Source organism: Pseudonaja textilis, chromosome 5 (assembly GCF_049901715.1).
Source record: "Pseudonaja textilis isolate UNSWEBS1 chromosome 5, rPseTex1.2, whole genome shotgun sequence".
In the NCBI taxonomy this organism is placed as follows: Eukaryota; Metazoa; Chordata; class Lepidosauria; order Squamata; family Elapidae; genus Pseudonaja; species Pseudonaja textilis.
The window spans coordinates 59176411-59203453 of NC_141994.1; the positions used below are offsets into that span (position 1 = coordinate 59176411).

At 37.9% G+C, this 27043-nt stretch overlaps 1 protein-coding gene across 2 annotated transcripts in view; it reads left to right on the top strand.

Annotated features, from left to right (window-relative positions):
* Nucleotides 1–27043, top strand: part of TMTC1 (transmembrane O-mannosyltransferase targeting cadherins 1) — a 143969-nt gene that overhangs the window by 47944 nt on the left and 68982 nt on the right. For both annotated transcript variants that reach the window (XM_026719721.2, XM_026719800.2), the window contains exons 6-9: nt 1992–2073; nt 2597–2700; nt 12202–12391; nt 26697–26818. In XM_026719721.2, coding sequence (XP_026575506.2) covers nt 1992–2073; nt 2597–2700; nt 12202–12391; nt 26697–26818 — 498 coding nt within the window. The remainder of the gene's footprint in view (nt 1–1991; nt 2074–2596; nt 2701–12201; nt 12392–26696; nt 26819–27043) is intronic.

Sequence of the window (27043 nt, forward strand, 5' to 3'; positions counted from 1 at the left end):
CTATTATTATTTTCTTATTCTGGTTGCTGAACTCATAAAAATGTATAAGGTTTTACAGAATACACTTTATTTTGGGTGGCCGTTTAAAAAGCGCACAAAGGAGAAATGGTGGAGAAGAATCTGCTCAGATTCTGCTTCCTCTAATAACTCTGCACCAAAATACGTAGTAAGACTTGCTAGAAATAATGTTAAAATGGGAGCTATTGATTGCCTGACAAAAGCAGACTTTTGATTTTTGTAAGATAAGAGCATTTTAGTCTAATCAGGTACTTGACAAAGATGCCAAGATCAAATACAAACGTACTGTAATAGGATGCTTAAATATTGATTCATTGTAAGGTATCCGAGTGTTTCTGTAGAATCAGGAATCGTTTGTTCGACACCAGAACAAATTTACGGTATGCTACCCAATAATTCCAGGAAACTACCAGTAAATTTTAAAAGCTTAATTTTAGCAACATAAACATACCACATTTTATCTTTTTCTTTCATTCAAATCTCACATATATCAGAGACTCTTCTTTGGATTGGCCAGGTGACAAAAGGACATGAGAAATACCCCGAGAGGGCTGTTTGAGAGGAATCTTGATGGAATGGAAGATGGAACCTTGGTTTTTACTTCCTTCCTTCCATCACTCTTTTTATACATAATGATGGATTGCTTCAGTTTGTTTACTGAGTTATCTCAAGTTGTGAGCATTTTGTAGTTGTTCATTGGACCAAGATGTTCTCTCCCGTAACCATTCTTGTGGCCAAAGGGAATACAAGAATTTTATCAGAAAAATGCTTTCAAAGAATTATCGATCCATTCCTAACTTGACCTGGAACATCTCAGCTCTTGATACAGTCTTGTATACACACTTTCTTCTCCAGTCCAACCACAAAGATCAGAATTATGCAAACCATGTTATTTCCTATGACACTCTTTGGAAACAAAAGTTGGACTTTGAAGAAGCAGAATTATTATTTATTTAGCATATAGCAGAAAGAGCCAGAGAGTTTACAATATTTACACTCTTCTGAACACTTCTAGCCCTACTGAGAAATACAGTTAAATTATTGAGCAAAAACTTAGAAATCTAGCCCATATGATACACACCAAGGGTCGCCAACCTTTTGGACCTCAAGGACCACCAAACTCATAATTTAAAATCCCGTGGACCACTAATATGAATTTTGACTGATGGTGGCTTGCTGACATTGTGGGAGAGAGAGAGATCTGATCTAACCTCAAAGGGATATTCTCTCTCTGTGTGTGTGTGTGTCTCTCTCTCTGTGTGTGTGTCACACACACACACAGACACACACACATCCCTCACACACCCCCACTCCCTCTAAGGCAGCCACATTCCTAACCTGCTTTTCAGCTCTGTTCTCGGGGGGGAAGAGAGAGAAAGAGAAAGATCCCTGTCTGCGGAGACACTGGGAAAATCCCCCAAAAAGTCTGCAGGAAAATTCCCCACCCCGTTTTCCTACCGATCGATTGTGCTTTATTTGGGATTGCGGCGCAGCCTGGGTTAATTGCTTTGGGGGGTGACATTTCTCTGTGGACCACCAAAATTTTCTCACGGACCACCAGTGGTCCCCGGCCCACCAGTTGGCAACTACTGATACACACAGTTGAACCATAGATACTACTTATATGATTGCTGGTTCTGCTTAAAGATTCACATTTTCTGAGGTATATTATGAATGCTTAAAGAGGTGAGAAGCAAGAGCGCCCAGCCATCTGGCTGATACTAATTGCTGTTTGATTCTTTCACACTTTGAGAACTGTCTTATGTGTTGCTATGATAATGAAGCCTACTTATTTTTCTTCTGCTTATGTTCCTTTATATTGGCCTGAAAGACATTATTTTAAACTGTGAATACAGTTCACAGTGGTCAGTAGAAAAACCACTTTATAAATAAATTAGCAAAGTATTAATGTCCACCAATACTGAAATTGATAAAAAAAATCATAACCTTCTTTTTCTCCTGCTGTATTTTAGTTACCTGACCGCGAGTAACAAGCAGAAATTCTTATATTCCACAAGACCGTTTTTAAAGAGGGCTGCCTTGGTACTTACCTATGTAAGTATTGCTATACATCATTTTTTTTACTCCTTTAATGTCTCCAGGTGAATTATATTCTATTAGTTCCTGAGTGTGAAGAATAAACTAATTCAGCAGGGCAGTCATAACTCAAAGATGTGCTGATTAGAGCATCTTAAGATAAAGATACTTTCAGCATTATAAATCTTTTTGATCAACAGAAGTTCAGATAGAAATTCCTTTTGCTAGATGACCAGAAACCTGAATTGTATTATATCAAAACTTTGCTCCCGTCTAGAAACAGCTCATTAATTCACCCAACAAAATACATGTAAGTTTATGAATGATAAACCAGCCTTCAAATTATTCCCATCCCCCCCTCCATTTTTGTATTTTGGACATAATAAAGAACCACCATTTCAGTTTGGAAGGATAGGTTACCAGATGATGCAATGGGATGACCAGTAACCATAATGAAGTATTGTAATAGATTTAGGTTTGCTGGCCATATACAATTGGGTTTCTCTTTAATAATCCAAGAATTTACTCTTCTTATCTGAAGGTGATCCTACTTATGTATTTTCGCCTATGGATAATGGGAGGTTCCATGCCAGCATTTTCAGAGCAGGACAATCCAGCTTCATTCTCACCATATCTTCTTACAAGGTATTCAACTGGGATTTACTTCTTTTTGATATAAACCAAATATAAACCAAATTTAGTTTATATGCCTTGTTGCCTTTCCCCTAAGAACTGCATTTAATAAAATGAACTTAGGAGTTCTATTATTCCTCTGAATTTAAACTCATTGCCATTAAATCATCTTAATGTAAATATTTCAGGCATTCTCCCAAAGGTGACATTTGGAGCCTTTCACATGTGCAATACTGCTAGTTCCAAAATATATCTTGAATGCTTTGAAATTGATAGATTGCCTAGTATATTTTGATAAGGTGTTAAATGTGATTATCAGCCATCTGCTCCTACTGCAATTATCTATTTGTTTCATTCCAACTTAGCCTTCAAGAATGGACTGTGTGATTCTTCACAGCACATCACTGGTTTATCAGTCTTTCTTTTGAGGATTCTTGGAGGCTTTATATAAATCAGAGGTCCCCAAATCTTTCTGGCCTGGTGGTGTTTTAAGAACATACTCTAAATGTTCACAAAATAAAATATATCAAAAAAGAGAGCTTTCTCATTCACAGACGAATTTAATACTGAGGGAAAGGGAAAGCCCAGTTCAAAAACTTTGATTATTTAGTAAGCTTAATAACAGATCTGCAGATCTGATGTTCAAGGCCATCCAAATATTAATCAGGATTCATCCTGCTTATTTGCCAGATTTTGAAAAGGTCATCTAGATCCAGGGGGGTCATCTTGGCCCAGGGGCAGGATCTGGCCCGCAGGGTTCTTAGATCTGGCCCGTGGGGTTGGCCTGGAAGGCGGCCCTCCCGAGCTCCATTTTTGCTGGCAGCGGATTGCAGGACACCGTCACAGCCAAAAACAGTGCTCGGGAGCCTGTTTTCACTTGTGAGAGTGCTCGGTGACCCTGACACAAGTGACATCGAGCTAGCTATGCCCCCTGGCCACACCCCCTCTCCCCTGAGGTCAAACGCAACCCTGTTGTAGCTCTCAATGAAATTGAGTATGACACCCCTGATCTAGATGCTGTCCCAGCTAAGTGATACAAGACATATAAGCACCATCAGATTGGATATATGCTTAATAAGTATGCCTTTTTGCTGTATATTTGTGGGACTGTGCGCCACCATCTCCCCATGGAATTCAGAGAATAAAAAGCAGAGTTATTTCTCCTCTTCAGAGCAAGCCAGCAAAGCAGTTAAGCTATGATTGCTGCAGCGTGGGAGGAAACTATGACATAAACAGTTTTCCCCCAAATTTGGAGCAACCATTTGTAAACTTAAAAGAGGAAGCAATGTATGTCAAAATACCTAAGAGAATATAGAAATTGGATCTCTAGAGAAGAAACAACCCATTTTCGGAGTTTTTTCCCCTGATCTTTTCCTTACCTTTTGGTTCATCATATCAAAACCATGCAGCTGCTGGTTTTGTTGGATACTCATCAGGATTCCCCTCAAAGTGATGTTTTACGAGGTGGTCTTGTTAGGTCCTTGCTTAAATAAGGCAGTTCCTCTGAAAGAAGAGAGAAATCCATGTTAAGCAATCATGTTTTAAGTTGCACTCTGTGAAAATGATCCTGAGAATGCAGTTGAAGTCCCATCTTTGGAAGTCAAAAGGCATTGCAATGCAAACCTTCAGTATTCTGAGTTATTTGACCTGATCTGACCAGGTTTATCCCTGAGCATGTTTGGAGAAGCTACAGCAGACAAGCCACCATCTGAGAGAGCAATCTAGAGAAACAGCTCTTTGTATCTTAGGAGAAGAGTAAATTCAGAGTCACTGGAGAAATAAAGGCACATTTTCTCAGGGGTCACGTAAGAGGGTAGAATAAAACAGAACAACATGGCTAAGTTTGTAAGCCTTATCTCCTTTTAAAGATCCATGTGTTTCATTTCTTAGATAACCAACAGAATGATTATTTTACCTAAACACAGGAAGATTACTGTAATGGCTTTCAGTCAAAATAACATTTTTTTTTTCTTTGCTACTTAGGACTGAGAGCTTTTTTCTCAGGAGTGTTCTCATCTTTTGCATGGGCTCTAAATCAACTGTGCCTGATAAAGCACTTTATAATAAGGTTATAAAGCATTGTGGCTGCAATTGTAACCAGGTTTTGTTATTTATGAGCTTTCTATCTTAGCTGAATTGGTTTATGTTGAGGCACTGCTGTTAGATAACCCAGCTTTCTCTTCCTTGGTATTGCTGGCATACTTGTCTTGGTCAAATAAATCATTTTCAAAAGTTAATCATCATAGCTTCTCCTGTACGTGTATGTAGATGTGAATATATCAGAACTGGTAAATTACTGTACTCTTGTTCTGATAATATGCATATAAACACACAGGTGGCATATGTCAGAGCTGTGCAAATCCTTTGTAGGAAGACAGTGCAAATACATAGGAGTTCATAGGAAGCCTCTTTTTTTTTTATCTTAGACTTCTGTTGTTTTACCAATTTATAAAATGCAAAGAAAAATAAAAATAGGAAATTAGAGGAAGAAAAAAAGGGGGAAAGAAAAAAATGAGGTATAAGGGAAGAAAAAAAAGGCATTGACTTCTGACTCTTTTTAGCACAGATTGGATCCAATCCACAGATCCAATCTTACAAGATAATAACATTACAGCCTCAACTTTTTTACTTTTACACATTAGTATATAACTGGCCATTTCTGTAACAACAAATCTATTAAATCGTCATAACTGAAGTCAAGGTTTTATTTTTTTCATTGCACAAAATCCAGATAACAGATAATCAGAGTTGGAGGGGACCTTATAGGTCATCTAGTCCAACCCCCGCCCCCATCAGGAGACCCTACACCATTTCTGACAAATGGCAGTCCAATTTCTTCTTGAAAGTCTCAAGTGATGGCGCTCCCACAACTTCCTAGGGCAAGCTATTCCAGAAGTGAAATCCAGAAGTGATATCCAAATAAAAAACACAAATATATTCCCCTTTTTAAATAGAGCTATCAATTTAACCATTTCTGCTTTATCTTCCTTGCTGTGGAAATAATATGTATTTCTATTTGCATTTAATAATCTTTATAAACAACCATCAAATTCACGGTATTCTTTCAGATTCTTTAACCTGAAAGGGAAAAATACTTTTTCCCCCATCCATTTTAAAACCCTAAGCTTTTCTTTAAAAATGTTTCTAAAATCAAAACATTCTAATAGATCTTTTTTAAAAACTTCCTTTTAAGCCTCTTTTTTCAAGTACTTACAATTGCTACCCCTTTTTCCATTTTTGTACGACCTTTGTGCGCCCCTTCTGGGATAACAATGGGGACCATAATTTCCATTGCTGAGCAAAACAACTGTTAAGCGAGTCGTGCCTGTTTTTATGACTTTTTTTTTTTTGCTACAATTAATAAGAAATCACACCAGTTGTTAAGTGAATGATATAGCTGTTAAGTGAATCCAGCTTTCCCCATTGACTGTCAGGGTCCCAACTAACCCTCGCCAAACAAAAGTACTCTGAAGCATCTCCTCAAAGAACACTTTATTAGGGCATGTCATATTGGCACGTTGCAGTGAAAACCGGATCTAAAAGTTCTCACTGGTTTTCCCCCTAATTAAAAGCAAAAGTTTGTCACTTCCCCAAAGGCATCAATCCCATGGTCCAATCAGCACATAGTCCAGACATGGGATGACCTTAGTCTCCACCTCCCAACCTCCTGCACACATGACCTTGGTTCCCAGGGGAAAGAATGTTGTTTTGGTTATAGCACCCCCGCTATCTCTACACCCCCTTCCCTATCCCTCAGCTCCATTCTGTGTCAGCACTGAAGCTCTGAAGAAAGGAAAAACCCCAGTAGAAAAGTAAGGTGGTCACCATATCACCAGCTTCAGGGTTGACGTTGACTTTGCTTGTAAGAAGCCAGCTGGGAAGATTGCAAATGGCAATGGCTTGACCTGGTAAATACATATCAGTTGATGAGAGCTGAAATTTTCATCATATGATGATGGGATGTTGTGATGGTTGTAAGTGCAAGAACTGACGATGAGTCACCTTTTCAGTATGGCTGTACGAATATTTGGTTTAAAAATGATTGTAAGTCAAGGACTACTTGTAGTCTGTATCAGTACAGGTTTCAGGGTTTTTTTAAAAAAGTTTTTTTATTTTTTAATTATTTATTATCTTTGAGAGAACAGTGTGGTTCCAGGTGTTTTACATTTTAAATCCATCATATCCACAATCATAAATACAGCTTTCTAACATCACATCATTATCTGTTACCAAATTTTCTTCTTTATATTCTTATAAATTCCTTTATATCAGCCTCTTTACCTTTAATCAATCTCTATCTTCCTTAATAATATATATTCTTATGTTAAGCATATTTATGGTTTAGTCTATCCGTATCAATTCATTAATCATTTATAATTTCATCTTAATTTATTTCATCCCCTTTCTAATATTACATTTGTCACTGTTGCATATATTTTTATTTTCTAAATGCTCTCTTCCCTCTAACTGCTCATTTTTGCACAAATATATTTTCCATCTTATTTTCTTTTAATCAAATATCAAACTTATAATAATGTATCCTCATTGTCTTATACACGTGGATAACAAAATATATAATCCATTAAAATATTATCCTATACTATATAATTATATCTATTCTCTATTAGACTCCACTTAACCTTCCCTTTTCCCACCATAAATATTAGCCACTCATATCTTCCATAAGCATATTTTAATAATTATTCCATTTTAATTATTCCTTCTTATTCTTTCTAATTCTTAATCCAAACTCCTAAAAATCTATTTAACTACTAAGGTACCTCTTCATGTGGAGTCCCCCTCTTTCCCATTGCTAACAATCATCTCTAAGTCTCTCTTCTGCCTTAGTTAGTCGTTTTTTGGCTTGTTTACCATTCTCTATTCTCTTTTGGCTTTTTCCCTTAATCCTCCCTCCATTTTTCATCATTTTCTGATATTTTTTCTCCCAATTCTCAACGTTTATCCCCACCCTCTTCTGATCTCCTTTCTGTAATTTCCTGACCATTTCATTTATCAACAATCCAATTTTAATATCCCCCCCCATTAATTACATCAATCATTAATATCTCAAATTCAATTTCTTTTTTCTTCTTTTGTATTATTGTTGTTCCTCCTGTTTCATTTCCCTGGTTTCTCCTTTTTCTGACTCCTCCCCCTTCCTCCTCCTCCTCCTCCTCCTCCTCCTCCTCTCTTCTTCCTCCTCCTCATCCACCTCCTCCTCCTCCGTAGCCATTTCTGAGTTATTCTCTATGTTCTGTATTTTAGTGCATAAGTCCAAAGCTCTGTCCCATATCTCACTCATAATTCGAAAATCCATCTTTATTTCTTTGCATATATCACTCATCTTTATAATACTTATTGTTCCAAATGTCCAATATCCAGTAGTTTTTGTTTTATTTAAACCAGCATCTCTTTAATATCAATGTCCTCCACTCTTTATTTCCCAATCAAAATCAATCAAAGTCAAAGTCACCAAATAAGTCCAGGGGTAGTGTCTGTTTAATTTTAATATGTTTTCAACTTCCAGAGGTCTTAATCTTCCTTTTATTCCTTTTTTGATTAAATCGTTAGCTTGAAGGGATCTGCAGGATTTTTCTTTTGTCAACCGGTGGTGCTTTTAATCCAGTTTCACAACCACCCTTTTTCCGTTTCTTTCAAAAATCAAATGTTATTTCTCTTTTAGTGTTCTTCCAAATTAATTCGTTTTAAATTCTTTTTATTTCCAAATTCTTCTTCTTTCTTCGAAACTGCCAATGATACAATTCTTTATGTATCTTCTCTGTTATACTCTTTTTGGGGTTAATGAAAATAAAATAGTTTTTTTTTTACCCTTCTACATACGCCATTCCTGATCTCCTCTCCTGCACTTCGCTTAGGTGGTTCTCGGCTGTCCCAACTTTGTAGCGGCCATCTTGGCTGCTCTTCTCTCCATCGTGGTGTAGAGAGCTAGCTCGGGGGTCTCACGGGGGAATTGTGTTCTCCCCTGGAACCTCACCAGGCTCCTCTCATTACTTCGCCGCCCCTCCAAGGCTGCTTTCAGCTCTGTCCGGAGCCCACAAATGGCAAGAAGCCAGCGCAGGAATGGAGACCTCCATTCCATGATTCTGGTCCTGTCACGACATCAGCTGGAAGTCTGGAGGGGGGGTATTTGTTCAAAGGCTTTTTATCACCTGAATCTCTATTAGCAGTAGGGATGGGATGCTGTCGGTTCTGCCCAGCTCTATAGAACCAGTAGCTCTGAAGAGCAGCAGACACAGAACCGGTTCTGTGTCTGCTGCTGTTTGGCCCACCCACCCACCTGGGCTGTTAGCTGATCTTTATTTTTCAATCTCAGTTGCTTTGTGTGGCACAGCTGAAGTTGAAAAAGCAGTAAAAAATGCTTTTTCAAATGCTGTGCACCCATGCGCAGCGCTTATCAGTTGTCCGGGCGGCACAGCTTTAGGTTTATTACACATGTGTGTCTGGCATGCACGCACAAAACATAATCATCAACCGGTAGTAATACCAGTTGAATCCCACCCCTGATTAGCAGTTTTAAAAAAACACATTTAAATACACAAATGCATTTGATCTATATCCTGCATTGTTTAATAGATCTACTTCCAAAGTACATTTTTAGAAGTATTGGGGTAATGTTTTCCAACCAATAAAGACACTGACCTTGTCACCTGGAGAGCTAACAGCCCTGTTCAAGACCTAAGATCTGCATTGTGGGGGAGGTTCAAGACCCAAGTTCTGCACAACGAGGTGAGCTCCCATTCCTGCTGCAGCTCCTGCCATCTAGCAGCTCAAAAGCATGCAAATGTAAGTAGATTAATAGGTACCACTTCTGTTGGAATGTAACAGCATTCCGTGCACCTTTGTAGTATAGCTGTGCATCGTGCCTTAGAGTCAGACATGTCAGTCAATCAGAAACCTTTACCTTTTTACAAACAGAAAAGAGCAAAAAAGCATTATTAAGTTAGATCTGCATCTCAGGGATTTGTCATCCAATAGTGAAATTTCTCAAACATCTGTAGCTCATTTTAGGAAAATAATAGCTTAAAGCTATTATAAAGCTTTCCTCTATATTATTCTTTCTATAGAAATTAGTTTTTTTCTGTTCCTTGCCCAGAGGCAGGTGGTAGTATACAGATTTGATATTCATATCCATAGATGTGTTTATTATTTTTCATATCCAATTATAGCCCTGTGTCCTTAGTAGACTTCAATTTATTGTGTTTTCCCCCCCTTAGGTTGCTTATATCAGTGATACCAAATGTATTAGATGTGGAGATATGCTTTTAAGTCTTCAATATGTTTTGCAAAGCAATGGAAGAGCCACTAATGTAAGCCTCATGAAAGAATTCTTAGAGTCTTCATTCTCTGGCTCAAAGTTTAATACCTCTTGTTGTAGGCAGTCTTAGATTTTGATCCACCACAATTAAAATGGGAAGGTAGTTCACAAATGGAATCCATGAGTTTTCAAACTGGCTTGCAGTGAATCAATATGAGCTTTCTTTGGTTCCTACTATGATGTTTGGCAAATCAATTCTAAACCGTTCAAATTTAATGAAAACTTTCATTATTTACATTATAAGTAATGTAACCAGGAGATTTCCTGTTGTGATGAGCTGAGATGTGAACCAGACAGTTATGAACAGCATGTGATGAATGTTTTAGAGTCTGGGAAATAAGTCAGTCAACAGAAGTTGACAGATGGCATGAGAAGAATTTAAGCGATCCCAAGACCCAACAAAACAATGAAAAGCCGTTGAGATGATATCCATATTTTTCATGTTTTTGTTAAGTGTAATTTCTGAGTTGTATTGAACAAATCTAATATTGCTTTTCACAAACTATGGGAAGAAGAGAAATTCTGGATATCAAGTTTTTATGTTTATATGACAAATACACAAGAACATTTGCAAAACTCGGACACTTGCTAGCTTCACAAAATATAGTGCATTGTGTTGTCTCAACTATATTTAAAGGTTTTAATCACTTTCTCAGGTTTATTTGTTCATGTAATGGTTCCCATATCTTACTGGGATTAACACTGTAATCTTTGCTTCCTCTTCAGTTTATACATACTGTATTACCAGACCATATAATATTGGTTTTTAATATAAAACATAAGTAGCCTAGCTAGTCCATAAGAAAAACAACCCAATGTTTATGTGTTCTGACACTATTTCCAGTGCTGAATGGGAAGAGGGAACCCAAGGATGGCCTGGGTTGCTAAAAAACCTCAAGATACACACATGTTATGATGAATTGCCTCTCTCATCACTGTCCTGTCTGAATGGAACAAGAAGTCCCCTGTGGAAATATGCAATTTCTGTTGCTTAAAATAGCTTTGTATTATATAGTAATCATGGCATCTATTGTTTATGATTTCTCTCAGATCTCCCCTGTGGTGATTCTTAACCTTCTTGGCTAGCCAGCTAATATTTTTTATCAACATTAAATAATTTGAGACCTCTGTATTCCTTAAGTTTTAAATTTAGAGAAAGATAATATATGAGTAATAGCAGAGGTGGTATTCAGCAGGTTCTGACCAGTTCTGGAGAACTGGTAGAGGAAAGTTTAAGTAGTTCGGAGAACCAGCAAATACCACCTCTGACTGGAGATTTTATAGTATCCTTCCCCTGCCACACCCACCAAACCACGCCAAAAGAACCGGTAGTAAAAAAATTTGAATCCCACCACTGAGTAATACATTTTCACACTTTATGTGCATACGCTGCATTTTCTCCAAGAAGCTCAACATTATGTAGATCTACACAGTATGCTAAGCTGTCATGTGCTTGACGTAGCATAACATGGGAACACAGCCCTTGGGACTGATTCAGTAATCCACGATTAACATGAACTCAACCAGTATGTGCTGAGAACCTGAACCCTAGGGCCATGCAGTCTTTAGATCCAGTCTCCTAAAACATGCAGGATCCTGATCATAACAGCTAGTCCTCGAATTGTGACCATTCATTTATCATCCATTCAAAGTTAAGACATTGCCAAAAACTGGCTTATGACTGGTCCTTGAACTTAATAATTTCATCGTCCCAACAGTCATGTGATCGCTATATGGGTTCTTGGTAATGAACATGTATTTATGATGATTGCAACATCCCGGGATTGTATGATTATCATTTGCGACTTTTCCATTGACAAGCAAAAATAATGAGGGAAGCTGGATTCACTTAATAACTCTGTGATTTGCTTAACGACTGCAGCAAAACGATCATAAAATCACCTGTAGCTTGCTTAATGACTGCTTTGCCTAGTGATGGCAATTCTGGCCCAATTGTAGTCATAATTTGAGGACTACCTGCAGCATCTCCCTGCAGCATTTTAAAGCATTTGTATGTCATGCCTCCCCCTCCCCTTCCCCCAATTTTCAGATCATGTAGTTCATACTTGGAATCAGCTTTTGGGGGTTGAATCTGAAGCACTGGATAGTCCTATTGAACTGGCTGCCTTCCACGGTAGAAAACCACAGATTGTTTAATTTTGTGTTTCTTTTTGCAGGTTTCTTACTTACTCCTACCTCCTGGCTTTCAACGCCTGGCTTCTACTAGCCCCGATCACACTGTGCTACGACTGGCAGGTTGGGAGTATTCCTCTGGTTGAATCAATCTGGGATCTGAGAAATTTTGCTACCTTGATCCTAGCCTTCGTGATGCTTCTCCTTTGTCTACATTGTTTTGTAGCATTTAAGGTAAATAAGCTTTTCTCCACACTGAAGTTTATCTTTGTGTTCCAAGCACATGCAGTATGTTCTTTTTATGGAAGATGTTGATTAGACAGACACTTCATGCTAAACCATGCTGGTTCATGCTGCCTTAGAATATAGTAAGAGTATAGACACTATATTTTGTAAGTGATTTGGCCCAAATAATTGCAGACTATTTAAGAAATCACAATAAATTAGGGGGAAGGAACCTCCAACCAGTTCTTTTTAAAAAAAAATTTAAGGAGAGCAATAGGGATTGGAAAGCAAACACAGTTAATTTCATGTTAATTCCTGCTCCAAAATTTGGCAGTTGAATTAGGGTGATGTGACTTGGAGTCATGGAGATTTGCTAGGGTGAAATGATAGTGCATATTTATTTATCCATTTAAGTGAACTTTGGCAGAACCCAACTCCATCCTGATGCTGAGTGGCCTCCTAATAATGTAAACACAACCAATATATAGAAATACAGCAATAGAAATAAACAAACTAGCAATCCAGACAACGAACATCAGTATTAATCCACTCACATATTCAAAGGAACTGAATAATACCTTTCTTCTTTGAAATAAATTTGTCAAAATTGCTTTGATAGAAGTTGCTTGTATCAGTTTTTATGCACCCATAAAATAGGTCCCTGTGGAAGTGATATTTCTGCAAAATCAGTTTCAATTTTTCCTGGATTTCTAGCTGTTGGGTATTAAGGGAATATGTTAGTATTTTGTTAGTATTTTGCTTGGCAGGACCATTTATATTTATTGTTGTGCCTAGGATCCTTCTTGATTACTTAGCCCACTGTAATCTTAATAGAAAACTGGCAAAAGATCAGGTTGCTCTTCCTTAGGATCCCTCCATAACTAAATTTGATAGGAGTATAAAAAGAAACATCTGCAGATGGGATGAATGGGTTAAAAAAAGAAGTAAGAGTATTGTATTAGGATATGCCCAAGGCTTCTTAACTTATCACAGCTGAAGACTTGGACTTTCTTAGTTCCATCTATTTCTGATGGTCTTTCCCCCCTAAAAGATCTTTAAACTCTTCAATCTTAACCCTTTTTCTTAAACTTACTCGCTTAGAAATCACAAAGCAAGAGCTCACCGAATGTTTTCCATTGTTAGAAAATGCATGCTATTTAGAAAACATGTGACAATTTAGCCTACGCACTGAGTGCAAATACACTCAGAATCTAGTTGTTGGCAATGAAACTTGGATGATGAGCTGTGTGTAAATTTAATCATGAGTACTTTATAACACTCTAGAGACTTGGATTACACAAAGTAATATAACTAGCAGTGAGAAATATTATGAGACTTTACTGTAAAGACAAAGGAGTTGCTTGTTCTTAGACGTGTTTTTTTTTTTTTTTTGCAAAATGCTCAGGTGGCTTTTGCTATCTTCTGTGTGGGAGAATGGGTTGTGTTTGAAAGTATTTTATATCTTGCTCCAAAACCTGCTATGTTGCCTTAAGCTCCATTTGGAGAGGTGCCCATGTAAATCAAATAAGGATCAATAATATTTGTGTTTTTTTTAAAAAAGGAGGCAAATCTATATACAGTATGTCTTTTTACAAAACTGTATTTCACTGAATTAGTGACATTCATTCTATGGCAGATTTACAGATGCAAACCTCCCCTTCCCAATTAAAAATAAGAATTTGATCAAATTTAACCTGCTACTGTGCCTGCATCTCTGCAAGGCCTATAGAGTAGGAGGAGGAGTTAGAAGTAGAATGTAATGCTTCATTTGAACTATATGTCTGAATTTTGATCAACCATTGTTAAAACACACGGAAGCTCTAATTAAGCACAATGGGCTTTCTGAATCATATTTTGCCATTTTTCCAAGTTGGAGACAAAAGGATATGGTTTGACTGACAAGTCAGAGACTGCAATTGCACTTACAGATTTAAGCATAAAACACAGTTAACTGGTTCTCACAATCCATTAAGTTATAAATGATGTTCTACAAACCATAGCAGCTGGATTCAAAAATTGTGTTATGCCAAAATCAAGGCAATACCATTATCCCTTGGTGCAATGCCAAAGAAAAATGCATTTCTGTTTGATGGTAATATTATCCATTCACGCCTGACTCTTGGTGATACTACGGGCCAAGTCTTTCTACATGTTCCAATCTTGCACTGCTTTTTTGAGTTTTTCTATGCTTTGGCTGGTGTCAGCTTTGATGGTGTCCAGCCATCTTGTTCTTTGGCAACCTGGTTTTCTTTTACTGCTAATTTTTCCTAACATACCATATTTTTCACATTATAAGACGTACCTTGGTTTAGAGGAGGCCATGACAAAGACAGAAGAGGCAGGATTCAGCACTGTAAAAGGACCCCACTGTGGCCCGTATTTTTCACTCCATAAGTCACACAGACATTTCCACCCACTTTTTTGGGGGGGGTGGGGAGTGTGTCTTATGGAGCGAAAAATATGATAATTGCTTTCCCCAGTGAACATCCCAGTTTAGTCAGAGTAATTTCATACCTGTAAAGAATTTATGGCTATGCACTGTTCTGCTATAGTTCTAATCCAGTTAGGTGAAATTAATCATGCAAACTATTCTTATATTTTCATTTAAAGAGCATCCAGATTTAGTGCTGCAAAGAAAAAATTTAACAGGTTGCGCAACAATTAAATATTTCTTAAATTGTACACATGAGAGATTGTTTTCACACAAACTTCAGCTCTGCAAAGCTGGGACAAAGCTCCATCTGGGATAAACCCCATAAAGCTTGGGGCATATCATGTTTAGTGAATTGAGACAACATGCATGGTATGAAGTTGGGAGTCTTAGATTGGATATGTCTGATGAAACAAACACAATGTTAAAAAATTGTGATATTTATGTAGTTAATTACCAAGCACATCTAAATTATATTACAGTAATCAAAATACCTTTACAACTTATTTATTTATTTATTTGTCAAGCAATTATAAGATAACAGGTATAAGTATAAACATAGTTATGAATACATGAAATGGATACATATAAGAAAAATAAAAAGAAACAATAAGACAGGGACGGTAGGCACGTTGGTGCGCTTATGCATGCCCCCTACAGACCTCTTAGGAAAGGGGTGAGGTCAATAGTAGACAGTCTAAGGTTAAAGTTTTGGGGGTTTGGGGAAGAAACCACAGAGGCAGGTTGAGTATTCCAGACATTGACCACTCTGTTGTTGAAGTTGTATTTCCTGCAATCAAGTTTGGTGTGGTTTACCTTGAGTTTGAATCTATTGTGTGCTCTTGTATTGGACACTACAATGTGTAATTTTATGTACTATGCTTAGATCAGACCGAAGGCGTCGTAGTTCTAGGTTGTCTAGGTCTAGAATTTCAAGTCTGGTGGCATAAGGTATTCCCAAGGCATTCCCAAGGCATGTCACAACTTTTGAGTACCCCTAATGTTTGGAAATTGAAAGGTAAAAAATTTGATACGCCCGAGGAACAACCAATAAGATGCATGCATTAGAATCCAGTTGCTGGAACAAACTCTTTTTATAGCAGTATTTCTCAATCTTTGCAACTTTAAGTCATGTGGACTTCAACTCCTAGAATTTTCAATCAATGCATGCTGACTAGGGAATTCTGGGAATTTAAGTACATCTTAAATTTGTAGAGGTTGAAAAACGCTCCTCTATCGAAATCACTCTACCATTATTTCCTGTGTTTGAAGAATGCACCAATCCTTTCTCCTTCTTAAGGATCTTACATTCAGAGTTGATGTTTTAGATTTCATTGAGCATTAGATGGGCCGAAGCATTGCAAGGAACAGCTTGCTTCTATGATTCCCATTACAGAAAAATCTTCTGGGTAGCTGTGGTAAAGCTGCCGAATTTTCATTTGTATGAAGTGGTTTTGTCATGTATTAAAGTGAGTAAAGGAAAAGCAGAAGTATGACTCGGGAATAACGAATGGAACAATTCACATAATTAAACTGACAAATTGAAAATGCACAGAAAGTTATTCCAGAGAGTATTCAGAGTGGATGATTGCAGTGGGGTTATTGCTGAACCAGATGCATAACTCTGCATGGAGCCATTCTGTCCATGCTCTTAACTTGTCAGTGCAGTTGTATGAATTTCTCTTAAATCAGAAGGGACTGATTCAAGGCATCAGTCTTCCTGTATTTTTCATTCCATTGGTGCCAGACAGGGCCTTTCTTGCAAGAAAACTTAGGTATGGGATCCTTTTACAATGAGAGACAAAAGGATAAATCTTCTCTTCCTAGTCGTGCAACTTGCATTTTTCTGATTCAGAATGGGACAACTCACCACAGCCAACTTGCTGCAGGACAATTCAACAAATGCAAAAGTTAAGTTAATTTCAATGGAACCATGGCTAATAATTACAAAATAAAGGAAGTCAATCCAGAAATACAAGAGATACAATAATTTTGAGGAAAATGTGGTTACCAATGATAAAAAAAGCAACTGAATTAAAGAATTAATACAGTGTTGAATTGTTTCTCAGTGAGTTGGCTGTGGCAAGTTGGCCATAGTGAGTTGGCCATTGGTGACTTGCCCTCGATCCTTTGTGATTAGCTCTCCAGAAGCATGGGAGAGACCATGTGTTCTGTTTAGTTGTCTGAAGTGTTTGGGAATACAGAACGTTTTTTTCAGGGGGAGGTATGGTTGCCATCAAGCCATTGAAAGGCTGTGTTTGCACAGCATTCTAAACCATAATGTGGTTTGATTGGTTTTAGATTGTTATGTCTTATGAATGGCAACTTATTCCAGTAAGCCATGTCTAAAGCAAACCATGACTGAACTCAGAAATGGGCAACTGAAGGCTTTCTCTAACCTGAAAACTTCTTTTTAGAGGCCCCTGGTTTCATGTCTAACTGTGGCCGATGAAAATTGATAGATTTCCTGTCATTTTGAAGAGAGAAGCACTAAAAGCAATGGCATAACACTTAAAGTAGGTGTCCTGACCAAAGCTTCCCGAGACCATAATTAAGCACATACTTAGTTAAAACAACTCTTGTTTTATTTCAGCACTGGGAATTACATTCATTCCCAGCCGGTAATGAGTCCCAAACAGTCCCTTTGAGATAAGCATCCACCTTTCTCTCCTTTGAATTGCTGCTAACAACTAGAGTGCCAAATGAATTTAAAAAAACCAACCAAAGTACAAAGTCCACACAGAGCTTCAAGGTTTAATCTGAACAGAGCGAATGACTTTGCTTCCTACAAAGGTTTCTTCACCTTTGCCTGTCCTTTATACCTTATGGGAGGGGCAATCACCTCCAAGCCTTACTTCTGAGTTGCCCCTTTTGTCTCAGCTGCTCTTGCCTTCTAGCAGCTCTGCGCACACGTGCACTGGGAACAGGCTCCCCTTGTTCCTCTGCCTCGCTGCTGCCAGACTCTGGAGGCTCTGGACTCAGTACCCCACTCCCCGATTGTCCGGGCCCCATCTCTGCATTGGATGCAGGACCCTTGTCTGAGTCCTCTCCTCTCTCCAGAATGGTCCCCATTCTTCCCCACTGTCTGATTCCACTGCCATCCACACAGGCTGCCGGCGAACCACAACAGTCGGCCTAAAGTAATTTTGAAAATAAATGTTAATAAATGAATGAATAATGAATGAAAATCTCTGGTATTTATGAAGAAAAAACAGGAGTCATTTACAACATACAGTGTAAGGACTGCAGCAGCTACTCTGTAACAGGTTTAGAAGACTGGCAGGGTGTATCCATAAACTAACTAGCAGTCAGAAGACATAATGAAAACTCCTTAGTTTCACAACACATGGACAGACTTAATCATACCTTCACTCATACTAGCACTCTGACAAATAAGCCATCAATGGGCACATAGACATAAATAACATCTACATAGCATTCAAAAGACATAATCAACAAGCCAAAAGGGGAAAAGACCAAAACATCCTTGCACCAGCAATCAACCCCAAGAGGAGCATAGATTAACACCGGAACAACAATAAAGAAGTAAAAAAAATACTCCAATAAAGGAACTACCAAACAAGTTAATAGTACCACCAAAGTACCACCAAACCCATTCCTACCAACACTGACAGGGCAAGCCACTAGAATATAAAATGAGATCAACCTCAGTCCATACTACCTAGTTGGATATTGAAATGTCTGCAAGAAAACCATGCTCAGAGTACCAAGGACCTCATACAGAACCTGTCTACAGGATTGATTCCTTTGGACCTAGGGGCAACATGCTGACTCTGTAAACCACTTAGAGAGGGCTGTAAAGAATTGTGAAGCAGTATACACTGGTAAATCTAAGTGTTACTGCTCTTGTTATTGCTTTCCTCTCCACAGGCTTTAAGGTGATACGAATTTCTTGTTCACTGGTAATTTGGATAATTGCATTGTTGGAAAGGGTGCACAGAATGGAATAAAAGACATTTAAGTTATGAAGATGGGTGGCTTCATTTCATTGCTGAACATTTTTAAATTTATGTAGATTAGCTATTCTCTCCCTCCCTCCCTCCCTCCCTCCATCTCCCAACCCCCACTTCTAATTTTCCATCTCTCCTTTTGTTTTTCTTATGCTATCCTTGAAACAGAAATGGACCGTTTTGCTAGAGGAGAGGAAGCCTAGAAGAGAAGAACAGCTTTTCACTATTATTGCTTTGCTTGTTTCAGGAAATTATGGTGCTCTTGTTCTGTTGTTCTTTTTGATGTCTCTTTTCTCATAATGAGGGAAACATAGCGTTCATTTCCCCACAACCAGCGTGGGCATCCTAATTAAGCTATTCTCCGAAATTCCGTTCCTTCTTTTATATGAGTCACATTTCTTGAGAGTACAATTTCTTTCCAACTCATAAGAAGCAAAGAGAGAACAAGAACGACAAGGTTTTTTTTTAAATAAATTCCCTGCTTTGGTTTCCAAACACTTTTAAATTAGATAACAGGTTAAGGCTAATATATAAAATAATTAGCATATTTTGCATAATAACTATTAATTAATTCCACACCTGCTACTTAACCATTAAGTTGACAGATGCTAGTGCAAACCTCTACCTGTGTCTTTAGAAACAAGCTTCCAATAAATGGGTATCAGATTGCAACCTAAGTTCAGATGATGTATACGTAGTCCTCATTCAGTGACCATTTGAAGTTACAGTGGCATTGAAAAACATGACTTATGACCGGTTCACACACTTATGGCCAGTGCAGCATCCCTATGGTCATGTGATCTGAATTAAGGCACTTGGCAACTGGCATGTACTTATCACAGTTGCAGTGTCCTGGGGTAACCCTGTGATCACCATTTGTGACTTTCACAGCTTGCTTCTGAGAAGTAGAGTCAAAGGGGGAAGCCAGATTTGCTTAACAACCACACAATTCACTAAACAACTGCAGTGATTTGCTTAATAACCATGGCAAAAAGGTTGTAAGTGGGGGTGACACTTACTTAACAATTGCCCTGCTTAGGAACAGAAATTTTGGGTTCAAAATTTCCTCGACTTATGACCACAACTGAGCCCAAAATTTCTGTTGTTAAGTGAGACATTTATTAAGTGAGTTTGCTTCATTTTACGACCTTTTGTGCCACAGTTGTTAAGTGAACCACTGCAGTGGATAAGTTAGTTACACGTAACTAGGTGAATCTGGCTTCCTCATTGATTTTGCTTGTCAAAAGTTTGCAAAAGTGATCACATGACCATGGGACACAGCAATGGTCATGTCATGCCCTTGGTAGAGTCAGACTCTGAGGGAGAGAAGGAACAGCCGACAGGAAGTGGAAGTGTGGCTCTGGAGGTTGTGGAGAAGGCTGGGGAAGGGCTGAGGCTAGCTGGGCAGTCAGAGGAAGAACCAGGCCCATCCCCTCTGCATCCTAGGACCCTCAGGGAGGAAAAGAGAAGGCAACAACTTGGCTTGCGAGAGAGGAAGTGGCAATGGTCCTCCTCATTAGTTACAGCTGGAGAGACGAGTATATAAGAGAGACGGTTAAAACACAGCATTGCCAGAAGCAAGGCGTGTGTTATTCTGGGCTGAAGTTATCTTGGTTGGCGTCCTTCCAATGGACTGCGCCTTCTTATCTCCTTGAAGTTGGTAATTACTTCTGTTCTGTTGTGGACATTTCGTCATTTTTAGTTTATTTGGTTTTTTATTTCACCTCTATCTGCTCATTAAATTCAGACTGTAAATTAAATTCAATTCAGACTGCTCTCTTTTGAAGACTATTTTTGAATAAGTTTTATCTCCAACTGAGAACAATAGGGCCAAGTTAGAGGCATTAAAGGACATTTATTTACATTTTGGATTTTGTTAACGTTTGTGTTACACTCTGGGTCATCACAGGTCATAAATACGAACCAGTTGCCAAGCATCTGAATTTTGATCACATGATTATGGGGATGCTGCAATCGTCATAAGTGTGAAAAACGGTCATAAGTCACTTTCCCCCCCTTTCAGCCTTGAAACTCATGTGATTCAGCCAATTGTTATTTCAGCTTTTTCCAATCTGGAATGCTGCAGTGATGTTGAGGCAGTAGCTCTTATGTTTCTAGTCAAAGACTCTTTTCGCTATGTCAGGGCTGTCAAATGCCTGGCCCATGGGCCAGATGTGTCACATGCTGGCCACACCCACACCCAGTTTAGCGAAGTGGGAACAAGTCCCGATACGTCACCTGATGCCGTTGTGATGACATGAGTTTGACACCCCTGGGCTATGTATTTTGAAAATTACATACCTGGTTTACTTGGAGAATGCTTGCTTAGAAAAGATTTTAGTGCCTTAGTATAACAGAGGTCAGTTTTATTTAAGGTGGCGGGCTTAATATTGGACAATTGTATACAAAATTGTCTCTTTTTAAAAACCTTCAGTGTTGGAGCACCCGCAATTTCTGCAGGCAAGTTGTTCCATTGATTAATTGTTTTAACTGTCAGGAAAGTAATACTAACACTTGGTCTTGATTCTGTCCCTCTGGGATAGATCATCTTGCAAGCCTGAAACTCTCCCCCCCTCCTTGCTTTACTCTCCTTTGTAGTAAATTTTGTTTATTAGACAGTTGCTCTTCCTCCTCTCTCCCAACGACAACCCCACATGCCATTACATGAAAGACAAAAGTCTTATTATGTTTTTCATGGACCTCCTTTATACAATTAGATTGCAAGCCCTCATTAGTTTTAATTGATGAAAAATTCTGCTTCATGTAACTGTTCTAAGGACTCTCAAAACAAAGGGAGGATGAGAATTAAATCATGAACTATGGTTTAATTAGAAATCATGAACTATCTGCAGGAAGTTCTTATTTGGCAAAAATGTGGACATACTAGCAGAAGAAAGATGGAAAATATCTTCTGCTGACTCTCATTGATTAATTATTATACTTGGGTCAACTCTTCCTCGAATGTAATACAGGGTTAGTGAATTGGAGCTTGAGCTCCACAAAATTTGTGGATTGTGCAGTTGTACAAACCATGGTCTGGGCCTCCACTTCAGTCAAATTGTTCTTATCTGGATGCATCAAATTTTGCACTCAAGTCAGAAGCACCTAGGTGCATCCTGGTTGAAAGAATTATCCAGTGACTTCACCATTGTCCTTGGGGATGTCCAGTTGGGGGTTTCTTTCATGTCTCTGGTAGGTGCTGGAGGGAAGGACGAGAGCTCATCCTTGCCCCATGGCAGCTCTCGATACTCAAACGTGAGCTTGCTAACCTCCTATTTAATGTTCCAACTATATGAACCACCATGCTCCATCAAATGAGCTGTCTGCATCTGCTTCTACATTTGACTGTCCAGAAGTAAATTGCATTTTTTTTATTCTGTATGAAAAATTATTTCATTTTTCATATGAAATCATTTTAAGAAAAGATCCATTTTGAATGTTTGAGTTATTCAAAGTCCCTTCCTTACATTTCCTGCAGTCTGTTTGATTTGCTGCTAAAGTTGGTATTGTTTGCGGGTTTTGCAATGCAGGTTCTGAATCTGTTGCATTAGTATTTGTTTCAGGAAGAGAAAGCAATATAGTAAATCAAAACTCTCTGGCTGGCTAAAAGGATATTGCTGTTTGAACTATGTGTTTGATCTGTTTAATTGCCTTAAAAGAGAACAGGAAATGCTTAGATAATCTTTTGCCATTGTTTATTGCAACTAGAGAAGATACAAGTCTTCACTATTGTATGTCTTCAGATTGAGTAACAAACCCACAAGATTAGATTCAAACAGTAATCCTTTAATCAGCATTATTTCATATTCATGTGTATGCATAACTTCCATTTCATCATTTTCCTTTATCTTCTTATGTAGGTTCAAATTAAAAAATAAATAAAAATAAAATGGTTGGGAAAAAAGACTGTCTCTTCAGTGTTGTATCTCAATAAGGCTATTATGTCATCATTCACATTTTGTTCAGCAAGATTGTCAAGTATAATTAAAACCTCTAAGGATTAAAGTTGATAACATCAAAGCAATTCTTTGTAGAGCTGCTAAAAACAAAAAAGAGACTCCACAATCCAAGAATGAAGTTAAGGCTCTGATGAATTGATGCAACATATATCTTGATGAGAAGCTGATGAAATATCATAATAGATTATTTTCCTAACTGTTGTCAATTTACTACTGTGTTGACACTGAATAGATAGAAGTATCTGCCTTGTAGTAAGGCTGCCACAAAGAAGAGGGTTCAACTTATTGTCCAAAGACAAGAAGCAATAAATGGAAACTAACCAAGCAGAGAAGCAACCCAGAATTAGGAGAAATTTCCTGACAGAACAATCAACCAGTGGAACATCTTGCCTTCAAAAGTTGTGGGTGCTCTATCACTGGTCTCGTTTAAGAAGAGACCGGACAGCAACTTGTCTGGGATGGTATAGGGTTTCCTGTTGGAGCAGGGATTAGTCTAATAGCCAGATGGCCATGGACATGTTCACCACTGCGGATTTTCCTAGACCTCCCCCAATAGGATGTAGTCACTTAATTAGTGGAAAATAGATGTAGGGTTTGATATAGTGTAAATCTAAAATAGAGTAATTAGTTTCAGACCAAAACTATTGTTATATAATTACTAGTTTGATAGGAAATGCAGCAGTTCTATGTTTTGCTCAGTTTGGGTTAAAAAGTAATGTTATGTTTGCAGTATTGACACCTTAAATTAATATAAAGATTGATAAAAAAAAAATTGAACTTCTTTGCTCTTCTCAGCACTTTAAGCTTTCTAAATAATAGAAAGTTTGTAATTTTTAATCATGTTACATAAATATTAAAAATCCACGCTGAAATAATACAATGTACGAAGTTTTATGATATTACAATGAAATAAAAAACATAAAGAAAAATGGAAGGAAAGAAAAGCAGGTGTAGGATAGATGGGGAAATTCAGTAGTCAAATAAAACAGTGGTCCCCAACCTTTTGCATACCAGGGACCGGTTCCATGGAGAGAAGTTTCCATGGACAAGAGGGGGCATGATTTCACATGATGCCTGTGTCGTGTGGACGGGGCTTCACTTGTTTGCATGGATCGGTTTCTGGGATGGTCGGCCCAGTGCTGGTCCACAGACTTGGGGTTCAGGACGCTTGGTAAAAAACATAGAATTTCTCTTGAGTCAAACACGGTTCCTAATCTAATAATTACATTAAAAGTTAGGATTGAAAGTACTTTGCTTAGTGCAGTAGTCCTTAACAGATAGTCAATGCAAACTTGAACATAAGCATGAACAATTTATATAGTTTTCTTGGTGTCGGAATACAAGAGAAGGATTTTTCCACTGCCTTTCTTTTAAAAATATTATTATTATTTCCAAGTCTAAAAATTTAACCCGAATGGTCTCCTGTCAAAACCTGGGCTAATTCTGCTTAGGCTTTTCAAGATCAGCCTTGGTTACTTGGAGTCATCTGCTGTGATGATTGGTGACTACATGAACAATTTTTGATCACAACAGAGAATTTGTTGTTGTTTTCTTGTAGGATATCTTTCAACTTCTTAGTCTAATATCTGTTATTTAGGTTGGAGATTTGTGTTGCAGTTAAACTTTTTAATGTATATATTTAGTAGATCTGTGAGTGTTAGTATTGGATACCAGTGATGAAGTGTGAAACAATTTATCTTGGGAGCTTGAGGGCTATAAAATGCACTGTAGGCTGAAAAATGCTCATAAAAATAACATTGTGCACTTTCATTTTCAAACTGCTTAGTGATGCTTGTCACATCTTAGTTTTATTGGGCTTATAATATGTGTTGGAGTTCTCAAGAGAAGACCTAAATCTCCAAGAAGAGGATTGATCGTAAGAAATTCCTGAACTAATAATCAATTACAGTAGGCTTTATCAATCCCAAGGACAGCTTGTTAACTACTGTGGCTGAAAAGTATGAATTTTGTTAAGGCAGGTAGTAACAAATTTAGCAATGATAATTGCTCTTTAAGCCAGCAACTATGTATTTTAGTTGTGTTCTCTGCAGGGCAATTCAATTGCATTTTTCCAAATATCTTTTACTTTATGAACAGGAAGGTAATTTTAGGAGAAAACTGTTATTATTGTTTGGAGATGTTTTTTCTGAAATTATGTCGATGTAATATCAGAGAAGTGTAAAATTCAGTACATGCAAACCAAACTTAATTTATTCTTCTGACCCTGTCAATTTATCCCTGCAATTCAGAGTGTGTTGATAAGAAAAATCAACATGATTGGATAAAATACAACACAATTGGATAAAATACAATTGCCTGGGTTTCATAGGCAAGATTTTGAGATTTTAAGGAAGAATATCATTCAAACACATCTTGTATATGATACTGCTACCTGTTTTTCCATTCTGAACCTTCCTGCTTTTCCTTAGATATTTGGACATGCTGAATTTCTCAGTTCCTTTCAGTGGTACTGAAAGTACTTTCAGGGGTATCTGATGAGGTATAGCAGGAAGAGGCCGTTCACATAGAACAGCCTTCCTAAATATTGGCTTCTGTAAGATGTGTGGATTTTAACTGCTGGAATTGAAAATGCTGCCTGGGGAATTCTGGGGTTTGAAATCTATACATCTTAAAATGGACAAGGTTGAGAAACACTGTCTTAGAGCGATCAGAGAAAAGTCCCTATTCTCTCTATGAAGATGTTCCAGGTTCAGTCTATTACACTGCACAGAGTTTGGGATCTAGGCTCCTTGTAAGAGAGCCACCTATTAAAAATTACAGTTTGATAATGTGATGCAGATTTAAGTACCAAGCATTAAAAAGAATAGAAAGACAGATATCTAATTCCATCCAAAATTACCTTCACCAAGTACAGTAATGCTTGTAAAGTAAACACAAAATAACAAGTATATAGTCAATCTGTCTACTTGTGTTGTGCTTCAAATCTCAGAATTCCTGTTTTATAAACCAAATACAGGAGAATATTTGTAGCTCAGGGTTGAAATGAGGGGTCCTTGGTGCTCTCTGAACTTGCTTGTTTTCTTGCAGACGTTTCATTACCTAACTAGGTAACAACATTAGTGCTAGTGAGGAGTGCTCTTTGCTGTCACTTTATATCCTGGTGTCTTGCCTGTCTGTATGGGTGGGATGGGGTTAGAGATTCTTTGGTTGGGCTGTTTACTGTTTACTGATGGCTCTTTGCCAGTTTCTGGATCGAGGTGTTGTTTACTTGATTGTTGGTCTGAAGTTAACCTTGGTGTTAATTTATGCTGACCTGAGTGCTGATTACTGAATACTAAATACAGCACTATATAAAAGCAAACCAAAGAAAACTGTATTTAAATTGTTATTTTAAACAAGTAATTACAAGAAACAAATTTCTATGTACATAAGGCATAAAGTAGTTCTTGATTTACAACTATTTATTTAGCGACCAGTCAAAGTTACAATAGCACTGAAAAAAGTGACTTATGACCAGTTTTCACACTTACGACTATTGAAGCATCCTCACATTCAGGTTATAAAAATATGGGCACTTGGCAACCGGAATGTATTTACCTCAGTTGCCATGTCGAGGCGTAATGTGATTGCCATTTGCGGCCTTCTCAGTTGGTTTCTGATAAGCAAAGACAATAAGGGAGGCTAGATTTAACCAGAACATTATTTGCAAACATTGTGTTTACAAAAAAATAAAGAAATGGGAGCGAGTTACTTAAACAATTATCATTGGTTTTGCTTAGCAATGGCAATTCTGATCTCAATATTGGTCATAAGTCAAGGACTGCCTGTATTCAGGCTGCCATGTCTGTGATGCAAAAATTGCAGCACCCCTAGATTCAGAAAATCTTTCTTCCCATCGAGTGGTTTGTTCAGATTTTTGCATATGAATAAGCGCGACTACTGTAATCTCAGAACTGGATCTTTGCTTATCTTTAATTATTATTTTGTTGCAGAAACTGGAACACAGAGAAATTCTAGTTGGCCTGTTGTTCCTGATTTTCCCCTTCATACCTGCTAGCAACCTCTTCTTCAGGGTGGGATTTGTTGTGGCAGAACGCATCCTGTATATGCCTAGGTAATATTCCTACATTTAATTCTTCTATGGTGCAATACTCAAGCATGAGTTTTGAAATCATGGTCTTTGGTTCTCCTCAAGTTACCACTTCTGAAATGTTCCAAGATGTTGAAAAAAAAAAGAGAGCAGGTAATAGTAAAAACTTCCCCAATTTGAGATATTTTGTTCTGTGAATCCCCATCCTCTGCAGCCAGGTGCATCAAAATTCAGAGGAATTGTGGCAGG